This window comes from Leptopilina heterotoma, unplaced genomic scaffold, assembly GCF_015476425.1.
Source record: "Leptopilina heterotoma isolate Lh14 unplaced genomic scaffold, ASM1547642v1 Lhet_111, whole genome shotgun sequence".
Taxonomy (NCBI): Eukaryota; Metazoa; Arthropoda; class Insecta; order Hymenoptera; family Figitidae; genus Leptopilina; species Leptopilina heterotoma.
The window spans coordinates 301444-322139 of NW_025110830.1; the positions used below are offsets into that span (position 1 = coordinate 301444).

The following is a 20696-nucleotide window of genomic DNA, read 5'->3' on the forward strand; positions in this document are numbered from 1 at the left end:
TTTATGAAAATAAATAATTGAATTTCTAAGAAGAATTTTACTATTTTTTAACATCATTAAATTTCTGCAACAATTTGTAACTTCTTCAAAATTAAATTTTTTTTAGTGTCAACTAAAATTTTTCTATAAATCCATTATTTTTAATAATTTTTAAAAAAGTTTTTTGTCACTTTTCAAATTCATTTGTTTTTAACTGAAATTCATTTTTAAATCAATTTTTATTAGTAAATTCTACTAGAATTTAATTATTTAAATACATAAAAATAATTTATTGAATATTTGACTGTTATTTAAAATTAAATTCTCATAAAGAACTTTATTAACAAATTTTTAAATAATTGAATTCGATTGAGGAATTTTAATAAAATTTTTGATAAATAATTACATTTATCGAGGAATTCAATTAAAATTTTATTAAAAATAATTGTAATTCTGCGATGAGTTTTACTATTTATGAAAATAATTAAATTCCTAAAAAGAATTTTATTATTTAGAAAAATAATTGAATCCCTGTAAAAGTTTTATTATTTATAAAAGAATTGAATTATATTGCAAAGAATTTTATTAAAATTTTTGAAAATAATTGGATTTCGGAGAAGAATTTTATTATATATAAATATAATTGAAGTTTTGATGAGAATTTTAAAAAAAATTTTGCACATAATTGAATTTTTGCAAAGAATTTTATTACTTTTAAAAATAATTGAATTTCTACAATTATTTGTAATTTTTCTAAAATTCTTCAAATTATTATCGTACAATTTATGAACTTTTTGTACTTTTTTAATTAAATTACGGACTTTACGGACCTTTTTCTTTAAAAAACTTACTTTTACTGACTTAAAGACTTAGTTCGAGTTCTGTAGTAACTGTATACATTAATATAATGTTAAAAAATTATTTTTTAATTATTTTTTTAATTATTTATTTACTGCAACTACTAGAGTTATATTATTATTTAATCTAGTTTTAAGTCTGACTAAGAATCACTTTTACTACTTGGTCGAACATTGTATACAATTATACATTTGTCTGACTATAATTTACTCATACTACTTATGTTATGTTATTACTGTCTTTAGTCTGAGTCTTGTATACTTTTACTACTTAAATGATAATGGCAAAAAATTCATGATTTTCTGACTAAAATTTACTCCTACCTCTGAAACTACTTTATTTTTAATTTTGGTTTTTAAGCTTAATTACTTTTACTTTTACTTAATCACTTTTACTTCTTAGATGAGCATTGCAAATATTCTACGCTTGTCTGACTAAAATTTACTTTCACTACTGAAAATAAATTATTTTCCAAGTATTTTTTATTTAATGTAACTTAAGATCATTTTTAATACTAAGACGAATTTTGAAATTATTTTATGCTCGTTTGACAGTCACTTTTACTGCTTAGACGAATTTTGCAAATATGTTATCTTTGGCTGACTAAAATTTACTCTAACTACTGAAACTAAACAATTTCGAATTCTAATTGTTTGTCTGCTTTAGACTCATTTTTTATTACTTTCAGGAAAATAGCAAATATTTTATAATTGCCTGATAACAATTTACTTGTACTACTTAGATTAGATTGTCAGCTGGGCTGACTAATATTTACTCTTACTACTGCGAAACTATATAATTTTGAATTTTTGTCTTGAGTTTGTTTGAAAATCATTTTTATTACTTGCGGGAAATTACAAAGATCTTATCCCTGTCTGACTAAAATATACTTATTCTACTGAAAATAAATATGTTTCTTATTCTAGTCTTTAATATGTCTAAAAATTATTTTTAATAATTAGACGAAATTTACAAATATTTCCTGTGGTCTGATTATAATTTACTCCTACCACTGATGCTGTATATTATTTTAAATTCTAATCCCTGGTCTTAGTTATATTCACTTTTACTATTTAGATAAATGTTAATTCCCGGGTTTCCGAAGAATAACAAAAATTCATTTTTTTTATTTTCATTTTTCATATTTCCAAGGTTCTGTGACTACTCAAAATATACTTTTCAGGAAAAATAGCTAGACACTTACGATAAAATGACAAAAGTGGATAAAATTCACAATTTTCAATTTTCTTACTATTCGATATATTGTATTTCTTTATTGCAAATAAAAGTAAAACAATTTTGTTTAATTACTTGTTTTAGTCATCATCTTTTTTTTCTGTTTTTCCCCTTTTTTTTGAAAATATATTCCACTGATATGAATCACATTCCTCTGTTGGCTCGATTGCAATTAAATTTCTCTACCTGCGTTTCCATTAACGTGTCCTGGTTTACCTTCGATTCTCATTTCTTTGTTCATCAGCAGACAATAGGAAAAATACGATAATTGGATATATATAGGGGTCGAAACTTTTTTTTCCCCTTTTTTTTGGGCAATAGAATGCAATAGATTTTTCAATCTACGAAATCATATCAAACATTTATAAAATGAATTCAAAGTATTTGTTTGTACTTTCAATCCATTTGTTAAACGTTTATTAAAAAAAAATTTTAATAACTGAATGAATATATGTAGATAGAGACTCAACGTTTGTTTTAACGAACGCTCAAATTCTTATTGAATCAATTTTCAATGAATATAAAAATTTACTTTAAAATAAATTTTTAAACTGAATTAAAATTTAAAAAAAAATTCTAATTAATTGTTTTTGAATTCAAATAACTTTGGTATTATAATTTCATAAATAATTTCCATTACATATTTTATTGGAGCTTGATATAAATTTCCCAAAAAGTTTTCGGCTTGTAAATTTCAAAAGTTTGCCTGAATTCGAAAAAGTTTCTATAAATTAGATTGGGATGAGTAAAGAAAAAGGGGAAATTTGAAACTTTCAAAACTTTGCAAATGGGTTTTAATTTCAAAAATTTATCTCTTTGGTTTATTGAAATATTTGACGAACGAAAATTTTCGAAAAATATTTCTATGAATTATTTGCAGTGGGAATAAAATTTATTCTACTGTCTAGCGACATAATTGTTCCAGTAAAATAATTCTACTAATGAATTGTAATTATTACAAGAGCTAATTTTAAACAATAAAATAGACGACTTTTTTACTTACAATTTTTTTTTATTAAATCTTCTTTTTTGCGTCTTAAAGTCGGTCAAAATCTGAAAACAAAAAAATAAAATATTAACAAGTAGAAAAAAGTTTAATAAAAAAAAATAATAATTCTCAATTAATTTAATATAAATTAACTAAATTTAAACTGCAATAACAATTAATAAAAAAAATTACAATTTTCTTGTTTTTATGCTTTTTTTATTGAATACAAGAATTTCAAATGTTTAGTTTCATTGTAACTTTTATTTCCCTCTAATACCAAGTAGAAAAAGAAACAGAAAACATATTGTCTGACTAAAATTACTTTTTACCACTGAATCTAAATAAAAAGTGGAGGGAAACTTGTTCAACACTTCAACAGTCACAAATTTGCCAAAAAAAAAGAATTCTCACGACAAGATCAGCAAAAATCGCGAATGAACAAAATAAATGAAAGCAATTTACAATTTCCAGAAATATGAAAGCGCTCCGAAATATTTAGTCTAAAGGTAGAAAAGTATATTTTCCGTATGAATGCAATCTAATTTGCGAATTTCAATTTTCTTTAGAAAATATGTCCGTTGCAGGTACTTATATATACATTCAAAAGTACATGAATTACTCTACATATATACAATATAAAGCAATCCTCTATATTTATTCGAGCACAAAAAACAAGAATCGAAACAAAAGAAAAGGAGAAAAAAAAGAAAAATGCAAAATGAACCTTTAATGGTCACTAAAGCGATATAATAGAAATATAAATACTATACTGAATATGAAAGTTGCGAGGAGTGAATGAATAAAGATAAACTGCTATCAGGTATGAAACAAATTTAGGAGTTGCATTTGGATGACATGTTCAAATGCTCGTATATGAATTGAACATTTGTAGGTACATGCAAATATCGCACACTGTCCAGCTAAAGCCATCACTTGATAGAATACACATTTCCTGCTTGTATTCAAAATCTATTGATCCCTTATGCAGCTCTCACGTTTTTACTCTCCCTCAAATGATGACATTCATGTGAAATCTGATATACTCTATATATAGAGTGGGGATCACATACATATATACATACGTGAAAGCAGAACAATACCTCTTTTAGATTCAATAGAAACTGATACAATTTTCGCCATTTGGCAATTTTGTTTCTAAATCAGAGTTGCCACGGTTTCAATGCACCTGCCTCAATGTACTCTCTATGTATGTATGTATGTATGAAGTAGGCCTTAACCGCATCGTAAAATGAACACATAAGTACTTGGACGATCATTTTGGGCTCGGAGATAATTTCAGTTGCATTGGATTTGAATTTTTAACTAAATCGCATCAAATTATTTCAGAATTTGTAAACTTAAACTTAAAATGAATAAAAGAAATAAGAAAAAAATGTCATGTTGGTCTGACTAAAATTTACTTGTACTACTGAGAGTGAATTATTTCAATTCCTCTCTTAAGGCTGATTAAAACTCATCTGAACTACTTAGAGAGTGATTTTGTGTCAGAGAAAAGAGTAGAATTTAAAATAATTTAGTTTCAGTAGTACAAGTAAATTTTAGTCAGACAAGCATAGAATTTTACCAACTTTCGTCTGAAAGTAGTAAAAGTATATATGATTCAGACTGAAGACTGGAATTATTAACAATAAAGCATCAGTAGTATGAGTAAATTATAGTCAGACTATCTACTTTCAGTAGTACAAGTAAATTTTAGTCAGACAGACAAATATTTGCAATTTTCCTACAAGTATGTAGTTAAATTGATTTCGAGTCTGACTAAAAAGTACAAAATTAAAAGTAAATTCAATTTTAGTCAGAAAAGTAGTGATTTTTAATTAGAAAGAATATAAATTTCATGAAATAATTTTTTTACCATTATATTATTGTATGGTTACTACAGGGCTCGAATTATTTACAAATTTTTTGTCAATACAATTCAATTATTTTTAATCCAATTTTAATAAAAAAAATTTTCGGAAAATATAATTATTCTTAAAAATTTTATTAAAATTCGTTAAACGAATTCAATTATTTAAAAATTTTTTGATAAAATTCTATATGAGAATTCAAGTTTATGAAATATGCACTTTTTCAATAAATTGTTTTTTTGTATTTAAATAATTGAATTCTATTGTAGAATTTTCTAATAAAAATTGATTTAATAATGGATTCCAGTTAAGATTTTAGATTTTAATTGAATATTATTAAGAGCGTGAATTTTTTAAAATAATTGAATTTTGAAAAGGTTTTAAATTAAAATCTTTGAAAATCTGAATTTTTCGTATTTTTAAATAAAAATTCTGTGGAATTCATTTTTTTGAGAAAGTTTAATTGCGGATTTTTTAAAAAAAATTAGTTGAAGTTTTATTTTACACGTAATGTATATTTAATTGAAGAATTCAAGAATAATTGAAATTATTTAAAATTAAATTGTAAACAAATGAATTTAAAAATTTTTAAAGAACTTTTTCAAAAATTGTTAAAAATAATGCACTTATAGAAGAATTTTCGTTAAAAACAAGAAAAAAATTTAATTTTTGTAAAAGTTGCAAATTATTTAACTAATTATAAATTCAATTATTTTCAAGAGTAATTTTACATTCTTTGCAAAAATAAAATATTGTTCAAAAATAATAAAATTCTTCTTACGAATTCAATTATTTTCACAAATAATAAAAATCATCGCAGAATTCCAATTATTTTTCTTCGCAATCATTCAATTATTTTCATAAATAATAAAATTTTTACAGGGATTGAGCTATTTCCGAAAATAATAAATTTCTTTTTTGGAATTCAATTATTTTCATAAATAATAAAACTCATTGCAGAATTCCAATTATTTTTAATACAGTTTTAATCAAATTTTTTAAAAAGTGTAATTATTCTTTAAAATATTAAAATTCGTCGAAAGAATTCAATTATTTAAAAGTTTGTTGACAAAATTCTTTATGGGAATTGAATTTTAAGAAACATTCAATTATTCAATAAATTATTTATTTTTGTATTTAAATAATTGATTTCTAGTAGAATTCTCTAATAAAAATTGATTTAAGAATGAATTTTAATTTAAATTTTAGATGATAATTGAATATTAAAAGCATTATAGCGTGAATTTTTAAAAATAATTTAATTTTGAAATTTTTTTTAAAAAGTGAAATTATTTTCGGAAAATGTAATTATTCTTAAAAATTTTATTAAAATTCCTTAAACGAATTCAATTAATTTAAAAATTTGTTGATAAAATTCTTTATAAGTATTTAATTTTAAGAAACAGTCAAATATTCAATAAATTTTTTTTTTTATTTAAATAATTGAATTCTAGTAGAATTTTCTAATAAAAATTGATTTAAAAAATATGATGATAACCTTCTTTATGAAAATGGAATTTTAAGAAACATTCAATTGTTCAATAAATTATTAATTTTTGTATTTAAATAATAATTGAATTCTAGTAGAATTTTTTAATAGAAATTGATTTAAAAATGAATTTCAGTTAAAATTTAAGATAATAATTGAATATTAAATATAGCGTGAATTTTTAGAAATAATTGAATTTTGAAATTTTTTTGAATAAGTGTAGGTAATTGAATTTTTTTATATTATTTGAATTTTTTTTTTAATATATAGTTAATTGGAGAATTGACGAATAATTGAAATTCGTAAAATTGAATATTGTAAACAAATGGATTTGAAAATTGTCGAAGAACTTGTTTGAAAATTAATTGATTTAAAAAAGAATTTTAGTGAATAATTTTTAAGAAATAATAGTAGAATTGAAATGATGAAAATATTTTTGAAGAAGTACAATATTTTTATAATATAAAATAATGATTTGATCAATTTGCCATCTTTAATTATTATAAAAACATGAAGAAATCGATCACGCCGAGTCTTCGACTCGGATCGATTATCGATTTCTTCATGTTTTATAGTTATTAAGCTATGAAAAATTTAATTTATAGTTTTAAGTAAAATGTTCTCATATTTGACTCGGGCTGGTTATATGTTTGTCAGTAATTGGTCCGTAATTTTTCATTTTTGGTCCGTAAAGTCCGTATTTTTAAATACATGGAGAATACATTCTATAGAATCATTCTAGTGGAATTCTATATAATATTGTAAAATTAAGTTTTCAAAATGTGTAATTTTCTGTTCTTTGCAAAAACAAAAAAAGAAGAAAAATAAAAATAAATTAAAAACAAATCTTTTTTTGTTTTGTTTAGAATGGAAGAGCGAGTAGTGAAAGTAGTGAGGACGGAGTTGGAAGCAGTGCCAGCACGTCCCGTGGTGCCGGAAGTGGATTTGGTACCGGGTGTGCCGGCGGATGGCGAAGCGTCTTTGGCGCCGTTTCCGGTCGAGAACTCAGGCTCTACGAATGCGCACCCTGGAGTCCAGAAGCGTGGGCGTCACCAAGTATTACCTGTCCCCTTATTGCCACGAGGTAAGCAACTTTCTTTCAAAAAAATGAAAAATAAATAAAAACTTTCTCAACTTTCCACCACCCTTTATATCATCTTTATAGCTGTATATATATATATAAATGTATATACAACTTTTCAAGTAAACAGCTAATTCTATCTCAAACATAAAGTCGTAATTAATTTTCATATTTCTTGCACATTCTATAGTAACAATAAGTTGAAACTTTCTATTTCCAACGTCTTTGCTGTTAAATATTAAATTACCTTTATAACATTTGCGCGCGCGAGAGGCGTGCTGCGCTCATTAAAATGAATGTTTTCAATGTCAATGGAAAACCTATTAAAATTATTAATGAATTAATAAACCGTCTCAGTCTATTTCAATTAATTAATTTCTCGTGAATGAATGTCACTTGAAAATTTACTCACCCAACATTGTCGCTGATTTTTAATTATAGAATGTCGTTGATATTACCATTAATACTATATATAAATAGTTATTGAACTTTTCTGTCTGACTTAAATCTAGTTCTACTACTGATTTTCAAATTCACACTATTTTTATTCTTTGGTCTGACTAAAATGTAGTTTTACTACTTAAAAATACGATAAGACATTTTTTTTTGTACTTTATTCTTTATTGTCTGAGTTATATGTAATAATTATTAAATTACAAATATTTTTATTTTTAGTCCAGAATAAAATTTACTTTCATTAGGCTGATTTTTCGATTTCTTTCGCTTTTTACATAACTACTAAATAATAAATTCCATACAGAACATTATTTTTAAAATTTAAACTTGAGAAAAAGAAATCGACTAAATTAAAAAATTTAGATATGTAAAATTTTTCAATTTAGAAAATATTCATTGGGGTGAAAAAAAAAAATATATATATATGTATATATGTTACGAATGGATTATTCGATCGTGTTCACAATTCAATGGAAAGGATTATCAATGAGGCGTACGCAGACTGTCGGATTACCGCAGTTAGCGGTGTTCGTTATGTCCGTCGCTATTTTAATTAAGACTATTATATCCGGCGACGTTCGTATATCGCGCGCGGCTGGACGTGTTACGTGCACGGACAACGAAATCTCACGTCACGCCTGTGAATCCCACTAGATTCACTTTACACTAATGTTATCCTCGAAAATGTCTTGGTAATTAAACTTTACATTCATACTAAGCACACACCAACACATTTACAGTAAACCCCCCCCCCCAAAAAAATGTCATTGGATTTTATTTCTCGTCAATTCAGTTGTTTATTTTTTAATTATAATTGTAAAAAACGAGATTATTTTTTTTATAAAAATATGTATAAAATATGTAAAAAAATATATAAAATACATAAAAAAAATGATTTTAGTGTAAAAAATTGTGCGAGTTTCGTGAAAAAAATTGTATAAAGAAGGTCCACTACTGTTAAATTTAAAGTATCAAATTGCAACGAACTGATACAAAAATGTGGATCAAATAAAAAATTGATCTAAATTTTTTGATATCAATTTGATACACGTTAGTATAGATACTTTTTAAGAAAACATAATTTTCGTAAAAAAAACTTGTATAAAAAAAGCTGATAAAGTAAAGAGGAAAAAACGAGGGTTTCTTATATTTATATTGAAATGAAAATAACTCTTCGCCTTTTACTTTTACTTTAATATTTTATATGAAAGATTAATTATATATTCGAGTTTAATTTAAAGCCTTTTGCATTTTAGAATAAGTTTTCTACTATACATTGCATTGAATTAAATTAGTCTCATTAGTTTTGGATTAATTGCATTCGTTTTTTCTTTCTTTCATTAAATTAGATTATCTAATTATGAAATGGTTTTATGTAGCATTTCCTTTGCGTTCGTTATTGAGAATTAATAAACTGAGGTAATTAATTTAATTTTTAAACGTTGCTTCTTTATATATAATTGTTTTAATATTTTGTTTCGTTATTTAGAAATGGATAAAAACACCAGATTTTTAAAGTGGAACTGGAAGTTCGTAGTGCTTTTTAGCAACGAAAAATGACACGATATATATTATTATTTTGATTGATTAATTAATTAACAAAATAAAATGTTTTATAACACAAATTTTTGCTTATAAAATTGTCATAAAACTTTATAAAATGAATTTTTTTTATTTTACTAACAGTCTTCTGACTCAAGTAGTGAAACTACTAGTTTACATAGAGAATTTTTGCTAAACAAAATATTTGAACTGTTTCCAATTTTACGTTTCAGTAGTCAACATAAATTTTAGTCAGACATCACTTAAAATATTTTATCCTCTATTGCAGTGATAGAAGCAAACTTAACTTAGAAAATACTTTTTCAATAAAATGAAGCTTTTTGTCAGTAGTAATAGTAAATTAGTCAGACAAAATAATAAAAAAATTTTATTGTCAGTCATATAATATAGTTTAAAACAGACAATATTGCTGCATTCTTAAGTAGAAAAATTACATATTTGTCAGACCTAGGAGTAGAAATTCCGCAACTGGGAAAATCAGTTGTAACAGTAAATGTTAGTCAGACAAAAAGAAAAAAACATTTTCATTGTGTTTAAAGTAGTAAAACTACATTTTAGTCAGACGTAAGAATAAAAACACAAGGAGTTGGAAAATCAGTAGTAAAAGTAATTTTTAGTCAGTCGGAGAGAAAAAAATGTATTATCCTACTTTTTAAGCGGTAAATCTACATTTTAGTCAGACCTAAGAGAAAAAATATAGAGAATTAGAAAATCAGTAGTAAAAGTGTATGATAATTAAAAAAATGCAAAAATATTCTATTAACATATTTATAAGTGGTAAAAAACATTTTACTTAAAACTATAAATTAAATTTTCCATAATTAATGATGACCGAGTGATAAAATCATTATCAATTCAATTATTCTTTACAAGAATTTTTAACTGAAATTCTTCTTTAAATCGATTATTTTTAATAATTTTTGAAAAAGTTCTTTGACAATTTTCAAATCTATTTGTTTACAATATTAAATTTTACAAAATTCCAATATTCGCAAATTTTTCAATTAAATATATATTAGAAAATAAAAGCTTCAAATAATATTAAAAATATTCAATTAAACTTTTTCAAAAAAATTAATTTCAAAATTCAATTATTTCTAAAAATTCACGCTACATTGCTTTTAATATTCAATTATCATTTAAAATTTTAACTGAAATTCATTTTTATGAAATGAAAATCAATTTTTATTAGAAAATTCTACTAAAATTCAATTATATAAATATAAAAATAAATAATTTATTGAATTATTGAATGTTTCTTAAAATTCAATTCCCATAAAGAATTTTGTCAAGAAACTTTTAAGTAATTGAATTCTTTCGACGAATTTTAATATTTTAAAGGATAATTACACTTTTTAAAAAATTCGATTAAAATTGTATTAAAAATAATTAGAATTCTGCAATGAGTTTTATTATTTATGAAAATAATTGAATTCCAAAAAAGAAATTTATTATTTTCGGAAATAGCTGAATCCCTGTAAAAATTTTATTATTTATGAAAATAATTGAATGATTGCGAAGAAAAATAATTGGAATTCTGCGATGATTTTTATTATTTTTGAAAATAATTGCATTCGTAAGAAGACTTTTATTATTTTTTAACAATATTTTATTTTTGCAAAGAATGTTATTACTCTTGAAAATAATTGAATTTATAATTAATTAAATAATTTGCAACTTTTTCAAAATTAAATTTTTTTTCTTGTTTTTAACGAAAATTCTTCTATAAGTGCATTATTTTTAACAATTTTTGAAAAAGTTCTTTAAAAATTTTTTAATTCATTTGTTTACAATTTAATTTTAAAAAATTTCAATTATTCTTGAATTCTTCAATTAAATATACATTATGTATAAAATAAAACTTCAAATAATTTTTTTTAAGAAATCCGCAATCAAACTTTCTCAAAAAAATGAATTCCACAGAAGTTTTATTTAAAAATACGAAAAATTCAGATTTTCAAAGATTTTAATTTAAAACCTTTTCAAAATTCAATTATTTTAAAAAATTCACGCTCTTAATAATATTCAATTAAAATCTAAAATCTTAACTAGAATCCATTATTAAATCAATTTTTATTAGAAAATTTTACAATAGAATTCAATTATTTAAATACAAAAAAACAATTTATTGAATAATTGCATATTTCATAAACTTGAATTCTCATATAGAATTTTATCAATAAATTTTTAAATAATAGAATTCTTTTGACGAATTTTAATAAATTTTTAGAAAATAATTACATATTTTAAGAAATTTAATTAAAATTACATTACGAATAATTGAAATTCTGCAATGAGTTTTATTATTTATGAAAATAATTGAATTCCTAAAAAGAAGTTTATTATTTACGAAAATAATTAAATCCCTGTAAAAATTTTATTATTCATGAAAATAATTGAATGATTGCGAAGAAGTTTATAAAAAATTTGTAAATAATTAAATTCCTGTGGAATGTTTATTATTTTATAAAAATAGTTAAAGGTTTGCGTAGAATTTTATTAATTTTTTTTAAATAATTGAATTCTTTTGGAAAATTTAATTAAGATAGTAGATATTAAAAGTCATTGAATTGAAGAAAATTTTTTAAAGTAATTGAAATTTTGCCAAGAATTTTATTAAAATTTTTGAAAATAATTTAATTTCGAAAAAGAATTTAATTATTTCTAAAGATAATTGAAATTTTGACAAGAATTTTCAAACATTTTTGAGCAAAATTGAATTCCTGCGAAGAATTTTATTACATTTGAAAATAATTGAATTTCTTCAATCATTTGTAATTTTTCTAAAATTCTCCAAAGTATATCGTAAAATTTACGAAATTTTCGTCTTTTCTCAATCAAATTACGGACTTTACGGACCTTTTTTTTTTTTAGAAAAAACTGACTTTTACCGACTTCAAGCAAATTTACGGACCTTTACGGGATTTCTGAACCTAGATCGAGCCTTGGCAGTATAAAAGTTGAAAAATCAGTGGTAAAAATAAATTTTAGCCAGACTAAAAAGTAAAAGAAATAAAGAATATTATTTAACGTGTTGATATAGAAATTTTAGTTTTGACCGGTTAAAAATACTTGTACTGCTTACAATTTAATGTCCCAAAGTAGTAAAATGAAACTCCAGTCAGACAAATAGAAACCATAACTTTAATTTTCAAGCAAAAAAAGAAAATTCATTCATCCATATTAATATAAAAGAAAATTGCATTTCAAAAGATCTACAAACACATAAAGACTGTTTTTCATATATAGAGGTAATTAAAATCAAAAAGAATTACATTTAAAAACATAAAAATGAATTACGCTCTTTTTTGAAATGTATCTCGACTTTACAAAGCAGGACATTAATTTCAAAAGGCACTTCTACAATATACATATATATAGCTAGCAAATATATAGTATATATATATATTGTATAAAAAGCTCTCGATTCTTTGGAAAACTTGCATCTCATTTGAAAATTCGCCTAGCGCAAAATCGGTAATTATTCAAATGAAATAAAGTGTGAAAGCCCGAGGGAACGAAGGATACTCAAACGAACCGGAAGGACGAGTTTTTCTTCAGTGCGATAATTTATCGCTTCGACGAGGGCGAGAGAGCCTAATACGAGAGAGTGCAATCGAATCGAACGAAACGTGAAATTCATGCTGCGAAAACGGAAATTCAGAAAGATAATTTCAACGAAGAGGTTCCAAGTCCACGGAATTGGAAAGCAGAGAGTTGGCGTAAAAATCGACGGTGCTGAGGAGGATGAGAGGGGGGGGGAATAAAAGATGGTCTCTCGATAATCGAGAACCGGGATCAATTAAATACCTCTAAGGCCTTTACGAACATTAATTATTAAATCGTTGTCGACGGCAGTTTTTTTTTTTTTTTTTTTTTTGCTCCTGAAACACATATCACACGTTATTTCCTCTTTTTTTTCAATTTCAAACCATTTTCTGCAAGGATTTTTTTTTTAATTAAGAAAAAGTTTGGTACATTTTTTTATTTATTTAAAAAAAATTTTGTTTACACTAACAAGTTGTCTCTTTCTTATTTTTCTATTACTACATTACATGCTCAAAATTCACCAACTTGGAAAAGTTGTTGATGTAAATAAAAAAATAAAAACAGGAAAAAAAAGTTCTCTTTTGAAATTAGAAACATCATGGCTTGAAGACGACAAAATCAAGTACTTTCAAATTACAGTCGCCTTTTAATTAAAAAACTTTCAGTCTTTAATTAAGAATGCTCTCCCGAAACCTCACGGCTTTAGAATTAAAAACTGTTTAACTATTTGGAATTCGAAACTGAGGATCAAAAACCTTTTTTTCCCTAAAGACAAGTTTGTTGTTATCTATTACCATTCTCAATTACTCATTAATATTCAGTTATTTAAATTTAATCCTCCAAATGTCTGTAATTAATAATTATTATTTACTACTTTCCTGAATTGTTTTTCAATTTTTCACACGTATTCGAAAAAATATCCCTTCTAATTTTTACATTCTCATTTTCCATACGTCTGTCAGAGCTCAAAAAAAAAAAAATATTCTTCTAATTTTCGTTATTCAAACGTCTGTCAGAGACGAACGAATAATTGTATTTTTACCTCTAAAAAAAATAGTTTTCAATAGCGAATTTTCTAAATAAAAAGTTTAAAATAGAAAAAAAATATTTACATGGTTTTTAAAAATTAATTTAATTTTATAATTGCTTTTTCTATATTTCTTTTATTCCATTGATTTTTTTATTATAAATAAATGGGTGATTCTGTGTGGAGAGCACAACTTGATTTTTAAAAAATTTTTATATTTTTTTTTATTTTATTTAATATTTTTATTATTTTTTTTATTATCATTTTTAAAACTAAAAATGTTTACTGTTTTGAGAAATTCTTCTTCTATTCTAAAAAGAATTAATAAATAAAATAATAAATAAAAAAATAAAATAAAACGAAGAGAATTTTTATTTTTTTTAATTTTCTTGTTTCGTCAATAAACGTATAACATTTTTAAATTTAAAAAATTTCTTTTACAATAAAACTAATTTTTTTAACCATTAAAGGACTTGCTTTAAAAGGAAATAAGGAGTTTTATTATATAATTTCATTTTCATTTTGATTACGATTTTTACTTTCACTCTACTTCTACTTTGACAGATTTTTATTTTTATTTTTATTTAAATTTTCACTTTTTCACTCTGAAAGATTTTTATTTTGACTTTCATTTAACAGATTACCATTTTTACTTTCATTTTAAAATTCATATACAAAAATTAAATAAAAGTGAAAATGAAAATTTTGTAAAATAGAAATTAAATTTTTTTAAGAGAAAATTAAACTGAAAATGAAAGAAAAAATGAAAGCAAAAATAAACTAATATTTTTCTTACTAGCAACAGTTCTCACTCACTTTTTTAAATAAAATTATCAAGTTTAAAAAAAATAGAACGTAACAATTTTTAATTCTAAAGAAGTTACAAAATGATTGCAGAAATTCAATTACTTTCAAAACTTTTGATAAAACTCTTGTCAAAATTTCAATTATTTTCAAAAATTTTCCTTATTTTAAAGATTTAATTATTTTTATAAATAATAAAAGTTTCACAGGAATTCAAATATTTACAAATTTTTTATAAGTTTTTTCTCAATAATTCAATTATTTTCAGAAATAATAAAAATCATCGCATAATTTTAAATATATTTAATACAATTTTAATAAAAATTCTTGAAAAATGTAACTATTTTAAAAAAATTTATTAAAATTCGTCAAAAGAATTCAATTATTTAAAAATTTGTTAATAAAATTCTTTTTTAGAATTAAATTTTAAGAAACATTCAATTATTCAATAAATAATTTATTTTTGTATTTAAATAATTGAATTTTCGTAGAATTTACTAATAAAAATTGATGATAAAATGAATTTTAGTTTAAATTTTAAATAATAATAGAATTTAAAAATAATTTTTAAGAAGTTACAGTAACAATATTCTTATAATATAAAATAATGATTTTATCACACAGTCATCTTTAATTATTATAAAACATGAAGAAATCAATTATCGTTTTCTTTATTTTTTTATAACAATTTTTTTTAAAGTTAATCAATTTCAAAAAGGTTTAAATTTGAAATTTTTGAAAATCTTAATTCCTATGGAAAAATAATAATAATTAAATATTTAAAATATTTAAAAAAGAAATTATTGTTTTCGAATACTTTTACAATTAAAGATATTCGTAAATCAAACTGAACATTTTTTTCAATAAAATTTTTTCCTTTATATTCTAAAAATTCAAAAATTTTCATTTTCAATTAAATTTTCTAATTGACAAATATAATTTACAAACATTTTTTTCTTTTATTTTTAAAAAAAATTGAATTTTACATTAAAATAATTGAAATTAAAAAATAGAATTGATGTAAATTACTTCCTTATGAAAATTGAGAATTTTCTATAAAAATATTAAGAAACGGGAATATCTAATGTTTTTCTTCCCAAAGAAAAAAAATGACATTGTAAACAATATTGTTATTGAGAAATAAAAATTATGCATAAAATGGGTATATTTCCTACTTCTTGATAAAAATTTTTTAACAATTAACAATTTTCTAGTATTTTCTATACAAAAAAAGGAGAATAATTTGTATAATAATTTAGATCAGTCAAACGAAATTTGTTATAAAAAAAAGCATATAACAAACAAAATGAGTATATTTTTATTTGTTAATCATACTTTTTTTTTTAATTTTCTAATTTCTAATATTATTTTATTTTAAATCATGAAAAAATACCTGCATATTTTTAATTTGTCAAACAATATTTTTTGAAAAAAAAAACAAAATCATACACAGAAACTAACTTCAAATTGCAGACAAAATGAATAAAAGTAGATGAAGATTAATATAGTTAATTATGAAAAAATAATTTTAATAATTTCAGTGCGCAAATCGTGCACTACGCAAAGAATCGCCCACACATAAAAAAAATTACAAAAACAAGAAAAATAGAGGAAGCAAGAAGGAGAGAGAAAGAGAAAAATAGATTCGAATTTTTTTTTTGTTCGTTCTTTTTCCAGGGGGAAAAAAGTAAAAGAATAAAGGTATAGGTTTTTTGGGGAAATTTTTCGATTGGACTGATCAACTGTTTCATCGGTTTTGCCACAAAATACAAATCGCTTTGAGTCCGAGCACACAGACCGCTGGGTGTGAATAAATGAACACACGTAGACACACATATACTGTATACAAGTGTACACAATATGTAGATACTCGCTCCTATTTGCAGATCACGTACAAGCTTCGAGCTGTGCTTGGAGGTTTGTTTGACGAGGGTAGCCCGGCTCTGACGATTAATCACTTGCTATTAATTAACCGGGAATCGCTCCCCCCCCCACCTTCAAAACATTCATCCCTCCCATCTTCTCTCCCCCTCCCTCCCTCCCCTACACCCTCTTCGCCGCACAGGTCTATCAACTCCCCCGGAACTGATCCCATCCAACCCCAAACTAAGGGAAATAAGCGTTGGAAGCAGGTAGTTTGGTCACGGTTCTTAATTTTTACAAGGCCTTTCCCCTTCCTTAATTATTATACTACTCGCTATAATAATTAATCGTCCGGTAAGTGAAGGTTCTTCGATAAGTTTTCATTTTTTTAAATTCATCTTCGTTTTTAAGGGTGATGAGATTTTGGTATAAAAAATTTTTATGCAGTTATAATTTTTAAAGATGAATCATTTTTTTGATTTTTTTTTGAAAAATAAAAATTTTTTAAATTAATATCATTTGCTAAACTTGGTTATTTTTTATAGCTGATATTGTAAAAGCAAGTATTTTTTTTTACCTGGATGACTAACATTGAGTATTATTACTGATTTCTAAGTAACCAGTGTTTCCACTTGTACGTCTGACTAAAATGTATCTTTACCACTTAAAACATAGAATGAGACATTTTTTACTTATTGACTGACTAGCCTTTACTTTTACTACTGATTTTCTAATTTCTTGTATTTCTTCTCTTAGGTCTGACTAAAATGTAAATTTACCACTTAAAAAGTACGATAATACATTTTTTTCTTTCTGACTGACTAAAAATTACTTTTACTGCTGATTTTCTAATTCTCTGTATTTCTTCTCTTAGGACTGATTAATATGTTGATTTGCCACTTAAAATGTACAATAAGTCATTTTTTTTCTTTTTGACAGACTAAAAATTACTTTTACTACTGATTATTTAATTCTCTGTATTTCTTTTCTTGATTTACCACTTAAAATGTACAATAAGACATTTTTTTCTTCTTGACTGACTAAAATTACTTTTACTACTGATTTTTTAACTCCTAGTGTTTCCATTCTTAGGTCTGACTAAAATGTAGTTTTACTACTTAAAACATAATAAAGATGTTTTTTACTTTTTGTCTGACTAATATTTACTGTTACTACTGATTTTCCTAGTTGTGGAATTCCCAGTCATAGGTCATAGGTCTGACAAATATATAATTTTACTCCTTAAGATTGCGGGAATATTGTCTATCTAATTTACTACTACTAAAATTTATGTTGACTACTGAAACGTAAAATTGTAAACAGTTCAAATATTTTGTTTAGCAAAAATTATAATTTCACTTCCATTTTCACTTTCACCGAAATTAATTTTCACTTTCACCTAAATAGATTTTTACTTTCACTTTCACCGAAATTAATTTTTTCATTTACATTCACTTTCACTTTCACCTTAATTAATTTTTACATTCACTTTCACCTAAACTGATTTTCACTTTCACTTTTATCAAAATTAATTTTCATTTTCACCGAAATTAATTTTTACATTTACTTTTACTTAAAAATTTTTTTGAGAAAAAAAGAAATTAATTTAAGTAAAAGTGAAAATGAATGTGAAAGTGTAAATGTAAGTGAAAGTGAAAGTGAAAATTAATATTCTAAATATTTAACTTCTCGGTCTGACTAAAATGTAGTTTTACCACTTAAAATATGTAATATGAAAATTTTTATTTAATTGCCTGACTAAAATTTAACTTTACTACTCACTTTTCAATTTCAAATAATTTGTACTTTTCGGCCTGACTAAAATTTACGTATATTACTACTTATTTTCCTATTTGCCAAATTTCTACTCTCATGCGTCTAACTAAAATGGAAATTTACAACTTAAAAAATACAATAAGACATTTTATATTTTTGACTGATTAAAATTTACTTATACTACTGAATTTCAAACTTCCATTATTTCATTATTTTTAGTTATATGTAAAAAATTAGTAGTACTGATTTTTCTACTGCTAGTGTAAATACTACTTAGGTCTGAATTCAATGTATTATTATCACTTACAACAATGATAAAAAGACATTTTTTAGATTTTCTTAGCTAAAATATAATTTTACTACTGATTTTCTATTTTCTTGTATTTTTAATCTTAGGTCTGACTAAAATATAGTTTCACTACTTAAAGAATGCGATAATATAACATTTACTTCTGGGTTGACTAAAAATTTACATATACTACTTATTTTTCAATTCAAAATATTTAAATTCAGACTAAAATATAATTTTACTACTGGTTCTTTTAATTCCAGTATTCAACTCTTAGGGATGACTAAAGTGTAGTTTTACTACTTAAATAACTACAATAAGATAGGTTTTAGTTATCGACTGAATAAAATTTACTTTTACTATTGATTTTCAAACTTCTAATGTTTCTACTCTCAGGTCTGACTAAAAATTATTTTTACTACTGAATTTTTAAACTTCTAGCATAAATACTCTTAGGTCTGCCTAAAGAGTAATTTTATCACTTACAAAAAAGAAAACAAGGTATTTTTTAATTTTTATTAGACGAAAATCTACTTTTACTACTGATTTTAAATTTCCAATATTTCTACTTTTACGCCTGATTAAAATCTAATTTTACCACTTACAAGAAAGAGAACTAGATATTGTTTACTTATTGGCTGACTAAAATTTACTATTACTACTGATTTTCAAACTTCCAATATTTCTAATAAAGCCGTTTATAATTTATTTGATAATAAACATGCAGTCTATTGTTTGAATTTGTTTCCAGTAAACAGTCGATAGTTTAACTAATGTAAATAAATATCAAATGCAACATTTGAATATTTGATCAATACAAATTTAGAGATTCAATTATAGTAATACTGATAAATAATCATTTCAAATTTCAAAAGTAACATAATTGACTTTTAATTTAGTTTGAAACTCTTTTTTTTTATTTTTTACCCCTCCCAGTTTTAGTTCCTAAGGAAGAGAATGAAGAGAATGACATGAAGAATTTGCGAGGGGATAAATTGAGTTTAATGTGAAGATTGAATATTTTTTCTAAAATGAGATCATTTTTGTTCGGACACTTATTGATGATCGATTTTTATTCGATACGAGGGGTTTGAGAAGATTGTTGGAAGATGGAGCAACCTCAAAGTGCTCTTCCTCGAACGATGTCTGCTTTTTTGACGTGTATAGAGAACCCTTTTTGTACTGTATATATGTATATACGTATATATACATTGAATGTATATATCTATAGATATACATTGAAGGCCATGGTCTTGCGTGAAAGTTAAGTCCGTCAGAGTCTCGATTGTGGAAAAAGTTTATCGAAGCTGTCAACCCTCAGGCAAACGAATAGCTTGTCTTATTCCGCGATCCATCCATTTTCCCTTCCCGTTGTGACTCAATCATATTCTATAATATAAAATGCATACACGGCATTATATACACAGAAAACTTTAAATAATTTTTAAATTATATTTTTAAAAAGAATTTTTTTTTATATTTTAATTAAAATTTTTTTTAATATTAATAACTGATTTTTAAATACAAAGCGTTTTCACTCTTGGGACTGACTAAAATATAGTTAATAATTTTTTTGAATTAAGATTCCCGTGGAAAATCCTGTTCCCAAAATAAGATTTAAAAAAATAGGAATTTTGCAAATATTTTTCTTCTTTTTCTAAAACAAAATAATAATTTTGTTAAAAAAATATGATCCTCAAGTTTTGAACGTTCAAATGAACGAAACACTTTTTATTAAAAATGTTTTTATCATTTATTGTTTACAATAAAAATTAAAAACTTAAATTTTACACTTAGAAACTTTATAATTCATTTATTTTATATCGACAAAAAATTATTGTAATAAATATTTAAATTAAAGAAGAAA

At 23.6% G+C, this 20696-nt stretch overlaps 1 protein-coding gene across 1 annotated transcript in view; it reads left to right on the top strand.

The window, feature by feature from the left end:
- The window catches only part of LOC122504658 (beta-1-syntrophin-like), a 236931-nt gene that overhangs the window by 201467 nt on the left and 14768 nt on the right, over positions 1-20696 (top strand). The window contains exon 4 of the mRNA XM_043615856.1: positions 7288-7505. Within this exon, the coding sequence (XP_043471791.1) occupies positions 7288-7505 (218 nt within the window). The remainder of the gene's footprint in view (positions 1-7287; positions 7506-20696) is intronic.